At 37.6% G+C, this 12591-nt stretch overlaps 1 protein-coding gene across 1 annotated transcript in view; it reads right to left on the bottom strand.

Annotated features, from left to right (window-relative positions):
• LOC150102513 (activator of 90 kDa heat shock protein ATPase homolog 1) overlaps nucleotides 1-12591 on the bottom strand; it is a 173536-nt gene that overhangs the window by 141805 nt on the left and 19140 nt on the right. Inside the window, exon 2 of the mRNA XM_090399806.1 lies at nucleotides 6436-6515. Coding sequence (XP_090255932.1) covers nucleotides 6436-6515 — 80 coding nt within the window. The remainder of the gene's footprint in view (nucleotides 1-6435; nucleotides 6516-12591) is intronic.

Below are 12591 nucleotides of genomic sequence, written 5' to 3'. Positions count from 1 at the left end.
GTAGTTGTTCCTCCTCTTCCACAAACATAACTCCTGCCTTCCAGAAACAGTTGGATATGGTTTCAGGAGTAACATGCAACCGTGCTTTGGCCACATAATGCATGGCATCAAGGATTGATATGGTCATTTGTTTTGGGTCTATACCATTATCATGCATAAACACAGCTTTTTCAACAAGTGTTTTCCTATATTTCCATTTAAATGCATAGATGATGCCCAGATCTAATGGCTGAAGCTCACTTGTACAATTAGGAGGAAAGAACGCTAATCTAATGTTTCTGAGCTGCAGATCTTCAGGGTGTGCGGGACATTTGTCTAGCAGTAGTAGTATTTTGCAGTAATATGCCCCCATTTTAGCATCCAGAGCATGCATGGTGGATGTGAAGATGCTGCTGGTCATCCATGCTGTGCTAGCATCATACTTAGTGGGTAGATTTTTCACATTCTTAAAACACCTTGGCTTTTTAAATTTATCAATTACCAGTGGAGGTAATTTTTCTGATCCATCAGCATTGACCATGAGCAAAAACAGTTACCCTCTGCTTGCTGAGTTTTCCACCGTGACACTTTTCTCCTTTAAAACACAATGTTTTACTTGGCAGAATGTTATAAAACAGCTCAGTTTCATCAACGTTGAACATATTTTTCAGTTTGTAGTCTTGAATAATACTCTTTAGTTCATGTTTCCACTGGTTAACAGTTTTCCCTGCAACACTATTACTTTCTCCACACACTTGATTATATACAATATTGTGACGAGTCTTTCAACGATCATTCCATCCATTTGATGCAGTAAAACCATTTATTCCCAACCTCGCAGCAAATTCAAGGGCTTTCGCTTGGAGTATAGTACCATCGACTGGAATACCGACGCTCTCGTAGAAACAAACCACTTCACCACAAGTTTATCCAATTCATCGTATGTCGATGTCCGGATATATTTTCATTTTTTTGACATAGCACCAGATTGCTTTGCATTGAGTTCAGTGCTTGACCTGTTTTTTATTGTCGTGTTCAAAGTGTACACGGAGAGTCCAAGATCTTTTGTTAATTGCACATGTGTTCCGATTGCCAAATCTACACGTCACAGAATTGCCATCTTTTCTTCTACCGAAATACATTTTCTGTCTTTTTTCTCCATGTTACTAACATGGATCATCCAACACCGCAACTTGAAAGCAACTATCACACGCTAAATTACTTAGCAGAAATTCTGCACATAATTTAGGTATTATTACGTAGCAGAAATATACCACGTGCTTCTGAATTGCAACTACGAACATCAACACTGCAAGCTAGTGAAACGATATTTCACAAACTGTGGTTTATTCACTGATATCTAATATTCACGAGTAACAACTGTTTCTTGGTAGAAGTGCGAATGTGATTTCACAATTTGTGTATGATCCTTGTTCACAATTTCAATACAGCACTGTGAATGTGAAATCATATCACAACACGTTACGGGTGCCACGAGCTACTGACAGTTTAAAATTACTAATATGAAAACTTCACGGTATCAATTCATATTGTGATTGAAAAATCACTACATCACTGCTGCAAGCGTGCCAGTCACTGCGATGGAGGAAATGAAACCACAGCCGAAAGCAACGCTATCTGGGAACAGAAATGCACAGATTTCTGCAGAAATCGATTCGAAAATCAGTGTTGCCACTCAAGAAAAACCGCAAATCATGGGAAATAACGTCCACATCAAGTGTTAATTGTGGGAAAACAATATATCATAAGAATAGGCCTTAAGATGGGACCAACGGAAAATGATGTAAATGGCAGGAAAACGTAATATGCGGGAACGTAAAAACGGAGTTTTACTGTATTTGCTAATGATGTAAAATCAGGGCAATAAGGGACATTTATAATACAAAATCCTTACAGGCTGACATGGACAAACTGATTCTATGGGCAAATAACAAGTCATTTTGGTGTTGCTAAGTGCAAAATTATGCATTGTGGAATAAGGACATTGCAGGCAAAGTATTATTAATGGTAATTTGCTACAAGTCAATGAATTCAGCTAGAGGCTGATAATTTTTGCTCCATGTAATAATACAGCATGCACAGAAATCTGTGTACTCTACTAAATGAAATTAGCAATAGTTATGTAATGCATACTATGGTGTATAGCTTGTTAAAGTTTAATACCTTGTGAACATCTTAAAATCTTTCTTGCATTTATGTAAAATAGGTTACAAATTATGCTCAGTTGTATAAAGTCATTTATACAACTGAGCATAATTTGTAACCTTTTTTTCTTTGATCTGTAATTTTCCATAAATTACAGATCAAAGAAAAAAATCATAACTCAAAACTGTACAATGAATTTTTATGCAATTCAGTGAAAAGCAGTATGATATGAGATATGAAAGAAACACCCACAAAAACTATAAATAAATAGTGAAATTCAGTTACAAATGGTACATGAAGACAGCCAAAAACAAGAAATCAGAATGAGATTATCATAGAGTCTCAATAAGCAATATCTCACCTCTCACAGCAATACAGCACTCATAACAATGCTTCATCCTGTTTATAATGGTGTCCAGAAGCTCAGTTAGTAATAATTGCTCCTGCAAAGCTCTCTCCTTAATCACTCCAGGTTTTGGGGGAAGGGGGGGGGGAAGAGACGAGAGCAGCAACACATCTACCTAGAGCATCCCAGACCAGACATGCTACACAGGATTAAGGAGACCTGGCTGGCTAGTCCATACGTAATGCTAGTCTCTTCTTATTCTTAAAGATATTGTTCCATGAGCTTTGTTCGATGATCTTGTAGGATAAATGTCTCTCCCTACACACCCATAGACATAGGGAGACAAGACCTCATACCTGTATGTTGCAGCATTCATGGCTCTGGAGGGAAGAACATGGGGTCATCCATTCACTGAACAAGATCTCTCCAAACTGCCACATTACCTCCACCATAAGTGTCCCTTTCAAAGGTATTAGAGAGATGATGATGTGCCCCAGTTCTCTCCAGATCAGAGCATACCTGGTATTACTTTGCAGAGCAAATTGGAACTTGTCTGTATATATTTACCAACCTCCCATTGGTCTTGGCCCAGTTGATGTGGATAGGAGAATGCAGACTACTAGTCGGCCTACATATAGACCTCCTTTGTGAAGCCTTTTATACACAGCAAAAGCAGATGCCAATGTTCCTGTAGCAGACACAAGGTCAGATCATAGCTAATTTTGGGTAGAACTCCTGTTTTGGCAAGCAGATAATCAGAGAAGCCAGTCATTTACTGCAATTACAACCCGTGGCTGCAACTGCAGTAAACATCTCCAGGATGCTGTTTGTGATTGTTGGAATTGGTTCCACAGGCTGTGAACCATGGGACAACTCTCATGCAGCAATCTGGCTACTTCCACCTGACTTTGTCCAGCCTCTAGTCTTACAATGGCTTGCATTTGAATTCATTGGGTAATTGATGTCTTTTAGCAATTCCAAAAATTTTGCTATCACAAAATGTCTTGTTCTCAGCAGACAAAATGGAAAACCATTCTAAACTGCCAGCTTTTATGCCATGGCTCATTTACATATACTGCTGACAGCACCACACATTTGTATATGCAGCTTTATAAAAATCTTAATGTTACCACATCTGAACTATTCTATGCATTTGGTTACCTGGGTTTCAGGGAGAATTCAGAATGATCAAAATGGTGACTGATTTGTGGAGTGATCCCTACATGGAGAGACTGAAGGTTTGTGGCTTATAAAGTTTAGCCAATAGGAAGAAAAGAGGGAGGACAACAAACACTAAGTTATTAAAGGAAGTTTCAGAAAGTAGATACTAAAGAAATATTAATGTGACTAGGTGGGAAAGAGCAACAGGTTATTCCTGGAAGTTGTGCAAGTGTGATTAGTAAAAATGGAAGATAAGATTTTTTGCTTACAAAGTGGTGAACATGTGGAATGGGATGCCAAAGGTGGTCAATCATCTTATCTCTTTAAACTCATTCACTAAGGCCACCTCTGTGAATAACAGTCAGGATAAGGACTCTCATGCCTTCATAAAGAAGTACCTATGTAATAATTTCTTCACTTTTTTCTTGGATTTTATTTTTAATAGGAATTAGTGTCTTAAAGAGAAAATTCCATTTAACAAACTACCCAAAGAAACCTAATTGTCTTTACTAGCCCATAAATTAAACTAGTATACGAGGTGTGACTATTACATAATGAGACAAGGCGTGCTGTGAATCTCATACTTGTAGCAGTGGGATGCGCTTGCACCGTGAGTGACCTTGAAGGTTCTAGAAGCAGTTGAGATAAGCACTGCTCACTGTTGCTTATAGTTAGTCTGTAGGCAGTTATAAAAGAAACACGTGCGAAGTTGCTTTGCAAGAATAATGTCTGACATTAAACTCAAGCAGCACAGTAATCTCAAATTCCTTGTGAAATTGAAGAAATTGCCGACCGAGTTTGAAACTGTTGCAGGACGTGTACGGTGATAATGTAATGTCATGTGCATGAATGTTTGAATGGCACAAATGCTTTGCTAAGGTCGAGAAAATGTTAAAGATGATGAACGACTGGGTCGCCCTGTCACAGCAGCAAATGAACAAAATGTTGCAAAAATTAATGAAATTGTCTGCAACGATCGCTGATTAAGCATTCGGATGATAGCAGACATGGTTTACATTGATAAGGAGACTGTATGACAAATTTTGCATGAGAACATAAACAAAGTCTGTGCCAAAATGGTTCCCAAAAATTTGTATCAGGAGCAAAAAGACACCTGGAAACAAATTTGCACTGACATCATGGAATGGCTGACAGTGGAGCCGGACTTGTAGGAGAAGATCACATGTGATGAAACGTGGATTTTCCAGTACGATCCAGAAACAAAGAAACAATTGATGCACTTAGTCAAAACTAAGGCAATGCTGATTGTTTTTTTTTTTTTTGTTTGTTTGTTTGTTTTTGTATCAATGGCATGGTAATGGTTGAATGGGTACCAGAGGGTCAGACAGTTAACCAACATTATCTTGAGGTTCTGGCCAAGCTGAGAGAACGAGTGAGGAAGAAGAGACCCGATCTGTGGAAGTACAACGCTTGGATTCTCCATCAGGATGACGTTCCAGCCCACAGTGCTGTCTGTAAAGCAGTATCTGGCTGATAAGAAGATTCCCGTGTTGGACCATGCACCTTTTACCTTTTCCAAAGCTGAAATCTGCATTGAAGGGCACCCATTTTCAGTCAGTGGATGAAGTAAAGGAGAAAATGGCAGTGCTACTGAAGCAGATGACACCTGATAACTTGCAGCACTGCTTCCAACAATGGAAAATTCGTATGCAATGGTGTATAGATAGAGGAGGGGAGTATGTTGAAGAGGATAACAATTAAGTTGTACAATTGTAATAATAAATCACACTTTTGCAACTAATCTCGTTATTTAATGGCCACACCTTGTATAAAACCACTTATCACAAACTATTGTGCCAAGTTAAAACAATATGATATAAATTATATCACCAAGTTATAACAATAAATTGTAATAAATAAAATGCAATATTACCATGTATATTAAAAAAATGTGGTAATGAATTGGTAATATCTCAAACCTAGTTATTTCATGTGAGCCTTAATACCAGTCTGATCAATGTTAGAGACTAGGACAGTTTCATTGCAAAGATAGTACAAAGTAGTCATCATAAATGAGTTTGTGTTTCTGAAACAGTAAGACAAACACTTCTACAATGGGTCTGTGCTTCTGAACTAGTAAACAGATGCAATTTCATATCAATTTTGTTTATCATCATATTACACACCAAATATATTTAGATATTTTCAGTAATGAAATTAATTTGCCACATCATCTGAAACAATATGTTGTTGAAATTCAGAATGTGGGACAGTGCTGTGTGCCTGCATGCAAATGTCTAAAATCAATGGTACGGGGGTTGTTTGAAAAGTTTGGTAAAAAAATAAGTTACACATTTTTTTGGAAAAAAAATGTGTAACTTATTTTTTTATATTTTAGGTCTACACATTTGGTCCAGTGAGTTTCCAATCTTCAAATAAAGGTGTTTTATCACTGCACAAAACTCTTTTTTCTCCATTTTTATGAAAAATGTAAACAGAGGCATTTTAAATGTTTGCCAAATGAGAACTATGCATCGCAGATGGCTAAAATTTTGCTAGTAGACAACACGTGCGAACATTGGTATGAATGAGCGAATTGTGTCGCCGTCTAATGGAAATTTACCAAACTTTTCAAACAACCCTCTTATTATCAGAAATACAGAATATTCACTGTAATTATAATTAAGTCAAGCTAAGATTGGTTTTTCAAAAAACATTTCAGATTTTAAATAAGTTATTCTATCTAATAAAAATAGATAACATTTAGATATTTAATACTGACAAGTTTTATAAATCAAAAAAGAGATAACCAGATTACTTACCAATATCATTTTCTATCTTGTAATTTGTCAAGAGTTTTGAGATTTGATCTTTAGACCATTGTGAAGCATTTTTCTCTGTCCTACAAATTAAGAGAAAGTTAAATTATATAAAATCTAGTCATCTAGAAGCATTCATCAATTTCTAGAAATAATACAGTAAAGTCTGAAAAAGACTTGAAATATGTACTTTACTTAAAGGCAAGCCATTTATTACCCCTATTTCTCTTCAGTTTGTGCTTTTACATGTTATGATGACAAGAAAGATTTAGTTAAGCGGGAAAAAATTCAGTGTCATGTCATCTACTGGAGAAGCAACAAATTATCATACATTTTCTTATCTCTCTCTCTTTCCCTCAAGTCCTGATATTTTTGTAATCTACATTTATATCCTCTCCAAGGTTAATTTATCCTCTTCAAATACTACTGACCAGATCTGATCACAACCCACATATGGTCTGATCAGAGCTTCATACATTGAGATAAGAATGGCAATTCCAATGTCCTCAGCAATTACACAATCCTCTGTGTTATGAGTATTTAGGCTCAGGGGCTGGTTAACAGTTGCACTTAAATATAATAATAACAGCACAGAAAAATAATTAAACAACAGGTTTAATCTTTCTTTTAAGGTTACACGGTGATCAGCATTCATATTAATTAAATTAGGGAAACAAAACACACGTGTTAAAAAGATTATTTTACTGATTACAAATAAAATAATAACTTTACGTTTCGACCCCTGTATTGAGGTCATCTTCAGAAGGATAAGAACAAGCTACATGCTGTTGCACACTACACAAGTAAATTACATCTACGTTGTTAACTAATCGTTTTTCTTAGCCTGCCCTCTAGTGGAAAAATAAAATAAATAAATAAAAAAACTACAATAAACTCTGCTAAAGTCCTCATGTACTAGGCTTCTTCTGGAATTATACAGTAATATTACGATTATCTTCTGGATTTTTCCAGGTTGCTATTGAATGTTCAAGGGGAAAAAAAAAAAAAAAAAAAAAAACACACTTCACTGGGTCTTGTATTGACATTTTTCTTTGTGGTTGCTATGAAGGTTGTAGATGGGTCCTCCACATTCTTGGGATTGTTAGACCATCAAGTTTGAGCATTTCACATGCTTCCTTGAATTTATGCTCAAACCAGGTTTTGGTGCGGTGTAGGGACTTGGTACCTTTCCAGTCAATTCTGTGGTATGTTTGGAGTGCATGGTCAGAAAGGCCGGTTTTTCCAAAATGGAGGTATTTTATGTGACGTTTGTGTTCATCCTTTCTGATTGGGATGGTGCGTCCTGTTTCCCCTATGTACGGTATGTTACAAGTGCAATCTATTTTGTAAACCCCCCGGGTGGGCTAAGTGTGGCAGGGGATCCTTGGAAGAATTGAGTAGGTGCCTTAATTTTGTCGGGGGTTTGAAGGTGGTTTTGATGTTGTATTTGTGTAGTGTTCTGTCTATTTTTTCTGAAATGCCTCTAACATATGGTATAGCAATAGCATTCTTGAAATCTTTTTTTTGTTATTAGTGGTATCTTTGTGGAGGATCTTGTGAATGGTTTTTATACTGTATCCATTTTTTATAAAGGTATGTTTGATGGTCTCATATTCATGGTTAAGAGCTTGTTCAGTTGAACAAATGGTTTCAGCTCTGTGTTTAAGGGTGCTTATAACCCCTAGTTTTTGTGTTGGGTGGTGATAGGAAGTTTTGTGTATGTATTGGCCTGTGTGTGTAGGTTTGCAGTAAACTGAGAAGGAGAGACAGCCTGAAGGAAGACGTGTGACAAGTGTGTCTAGGAACGGAAGAGAGTTGTTTTTTTTTTTCTATTTCAATGGTGAATTGGATGCGTTCGTGTTGTTTGTTCAGGTGGCTAAGGAATGTATCTAGTGCTTGGCGGCCGTGGGGCCAAATGGCGAAAATATCGTCGACGTATCTGAGCCAAATTTTGGGCTTTAGGCACGCTGATTCTAGAGCTCGTTGCTCAAAATCTTCCATATAAAAGTTCGCTATTGGGGGGGAGAGTGGAGAGCCCATGGCGGTACCTTCTTTTTGAAGGTAAAAATTATTTTGCCACACGAAATATCCGGAGCGGAGTACGTTGGCAAAGAGGGCCATGATGTCGTGTGGAAATACGTTCTGTAAGAGTAGGATAGTATCATTGATTGGGACATTGGTGAAAAGGGAAGTTATGTCAAAGCTGACTAATAGATCTTGGTCGTTGAGTGTAATATTTTTAATTTTGTTTATGAATTGTTGTGTATTTTTTTTATGTAGGAAGGGGAATGACCAACCAATTCCTTGAGTGTGGCAGCTAATTTTTTGGCTAAGCAGCAATTCGGACTGTCAATTCCTTCCACAATCGGACGTAATGGCGTGTTTGTTTTGTGTACTTTTGGTAGGCCATAAATTCTGGGTGAGCGGGTATACTGCGGTATGAATTTTTTGATTGTTTCTTCCGGCCACGTGTTGACTGATTTAAGTAGTTCAGTAGTTTTCTTTTTGTTACGTTGCGTGAGGTTGTAACTTACCATTTGGTAGGTGTTGTGGTCCGATACCAAATGGTTCATTTTTTCAATGTAGGTTGTCCGATTTAAAACAACAGTGGCGTTCCCTTTATCGGCTTTAGTGATGATAATGTCACGGTTATTTTTAAGGGATTTGAGGGCCAGTTTATCCGCTTTGTTTAGGTTGCTGCTTAATTTTTTGGTTGAATTTAGTAAACAGGCAATTTCCATCCGTATTTTGTCAGCTACATTGGCGGGAAGGGATCTTAAACCTCTCTCGATATGATATATTATATCTAGTTTATTTACTGACCTCGAAGAAATGGCGTAATTTAAACCTTTCTCCAGTAGCAAGAGTTCACCTTGTGTGAAGTTGTAATCCGATTGGTTGATAACCAGACAGCGGTCCAATCGTGGTTCGCTGTTCCTAACTGTGTTGTTGGGTGATTGGCTGCTCCTTCCGTTATGGCGTCGGAATTGTCTTGTGCTTTCTTGTAGTTTTAATGCTTGAAACTTTGTTATTAAGTGCTCTTTGTTTTTGAGTAGTAGGTGCTTGGCTGTCTGTGATCCGATCCTGTCTAGAATATTCCAAATTTCCCGATTAACGTAACTGGATAGTTCAGATTTCAGTTGTAACACTTTGGCTTGGGTTGATGCAAGGTTCTTTCGTGTCTCGTTGTGTCACAGACGACTCGGCTAAGCACCTACTACTCAAAAACAAAGAGCACTTAATAACAAAGTTTCAAGCATTAAAACTACAAGAAAGCACAAGACAATTCCGATGCCATAACGGAAGGAGCAGCCAATCACCCAACAACACAGTTAGGAACAGCGAACCACCATTGGACGGCTGTCTGGTTATCAACCAATCGGATTACAACCTCACACAAGGTGAACTCTCGCTACTGGAGAAAGGTTTAAATTACGCCACTGCTCCGAGATCAGTAAATAAACTAGACATAATATATCATATCGAGAGAGGTTTAAGATCCCTCCCCGCCAATGTAGCTGACAAAATACGGATGGAAACTGCCTGTTTACTAAATTCAACCAAAAAATTAAGCAGCAACCTAAACAAAGCGGATAAACTGGCCCTCAAATCCCTTAAAAATAACCGTGACATTATCATCACTAAAGCCGATAAAGGGAACGCCACTGTTGTTTTAAATCGGACAACCTACATTGAAAAAATGAACCATTTGGTATCGGACCACAACATCTACCAAATGGTAAATTACAACCCCACGCAACGTAACAAAAAGAAAACTACTGAACTACTTAAATCAGTCAACACGTGGCCGGAAGAAACAATCAAAAAATTAATACTGCAGTATACCCGCGCACCCAGAATTTATGGCCTACCAAAAGTACACAAAACAAACACGCCATTACGTCCGATTGTGGAAGGAATTGACAGTCCGAATTACTACTTAGCCAAAAAATTAGCTGCCACACTCAAGGAATTGGTTGGTCATTCCCCTTCCTACATAAAAAATACACAACAATTCATAAACAAAATTAAAAATATTACACTCAACGACCAAGATCTATTAGTCAGCTTTGACATAACTTCCCTTTTCACCAATGTCCCAATCAATGGTACTATCCTACTCTTACAGAACATATTTCCACACGACATCATGGCCCTCTTTGCCAACGTACTCCGCTCCGGATATTTCGTGTGGCAAAATAATTTTTACCTTCAAAAAGAAGGTACCGCCATGGGCGCTCCACTCTCCCCCCCCAATAGCGAACTTTTATATGGAAGATTTTGAGCAACGAGCTCTAGAATCGGCGTGCCTAAAGCCCAAAATTTGGCTCAGATACGTCGACGATATTTTCGCCATTTGGTCCCACGGCCGCCAAGCACTAGATACATTTCTTAGCCACCTGAACAAACAACACAAATGCATCCAATTCACCATTGAAATAGAAAAAAACAACTCTCTTCCGTTCCTAGACACACATCTTCCTTCAGGCTGTCTCTCCTTCTCAGTTTACCGCAAACCTACACACACAGGCCAATACATAAACAAAACTTCCTATCACCACCCAACACAAAAACTAGGGGTTATAAGCACCCTTAAACACAGAGCTCAAACCATTTGTTCAACTGAACAAGCTCTTAACCATGAATATGAGACCATCAAACATACCTTTATAAAAAATGGATACAGTATAAAAACCATTCACAAGATCCTCCATAAAGATACCACTAAAAAAAAAAAAGATTTCAAGAATGCTATTGCTATACCATATGTTAGAGGCATTTCAGAAAAAATAGACAGAACACTACACAAATACAACATCAAAACCACCTTCAAACCCCCGACAAAATTAAGGCACCTACTCAATTCTTCCAAGGATCCCATGCCACACTTAGCCCACCCGGGGGGTTCACAAAATAGATTGCACTTGCAACATACCGTACATAGGGGAAACAGGACGCACCATCCCAATCAGAAAGGATGAACACAAACGTCACATAAAATACCTCCATTTTGGAAAAACCGGCCTTTCTGACCATGCATTCCAAACATACCACAGAATTGACTGGAAAGGTACCAAGTCCCTACACCGCACCAAAACCTAGTTTGAGCGTAAATTCAAGGAAGCATGTGAAATGCTCAAACATGATCCGAATCTGAATAAAAATGATGGTCTAACAATCCCAAGAATGTGGAGGACCCATCTACAACCTTCATAGCAACCACAAAGAAAAATCTTAATACAAGAGATTTTTCCTCCCTACCATTCTAGACCCAGTGAAGTGCGTTTCCCCCCCCCCTTGAACATTCAATAGCAACCTGGACAAATCCAGAAGATAATCGTAATATTACTGTATAATTCCAGAAGAAGCCTAGTACATGAGGACTTTAGCAGAGTTTATTGTAGTTTTTTTTTATTTTTTTATTTATTTATTTTTTTTTTTCCCACTAGAGGGCAAGCTAAGAAAAAAGATTAGTTAACAACGTAGATGTAATTTACTTGTGTAGTGTGCAACAGCATGTAGCTTGTTCTTATACTTCTGAATGTAACCTTCTAAAGATGACCTCAATACAGAGGTCGAAACGTAAAGTTATTATTTTATTTGTAATCAGTAAAATAATCTTTTTAACACGTGTTTTGTTTCCCTAATTTAATTAATATGAACAGGTTTAATCGTTTAAAAATATGATTCATTGAGCTCAGTCACAGACATCTTCAAGGATGTAATGTTAAAATTTTAATAATACGCACAAAAACAGTAAGTGGAAAAAATGAGATTGTAATAAATTAAGACCAAAGTCCTATGAGGGATGCCCTCTATGGGTGCTGTTGGCTAGTCTTAGGATGATGGGCAAGAGGCCTAAGCATTAGTTTCCCAAATCTTGGAAATTTAATACAACCATATTTATTAAGATTAGGCTGTTTTTTTAAGTTTGCTACAGATTTTAAAAAGTCTTTCAAGTTTGTATATACTACAATGGAGCATGGTAATTTTCTTCCATCTATTCTGTGCAAGGTATTCAAGGCATGTTCTGCTAGAACTGACTGACCATAGTTGTCATGGAAGATGTATTTTTTGCATTCTAGACGGATGATAGCAGATCTCCTAGTCTAGCCATAATATAAGTTTCAAGAACAATGAACCTTATACACACCTGGA

This window comes from Typopeltis vanoorti, chromosome 10 (genome assembly GCF_054136105.1).
Source record: "Typopeltis vanoorti isolate ZY-2024b chromosome 10, IOZ_Tvanoo_1.0, whole genome shotgun sequence".
NCBI classification, from domain to species: Eukaryota; Metazoa; Arthropoda; class Arachnida; order Uropygi; family Thelyphonidae; genus Typopeltis; species Typopeltis vanoorti.
This window is presented reverse-complemented; position numbering and strand designations above follow the sequence as displayed.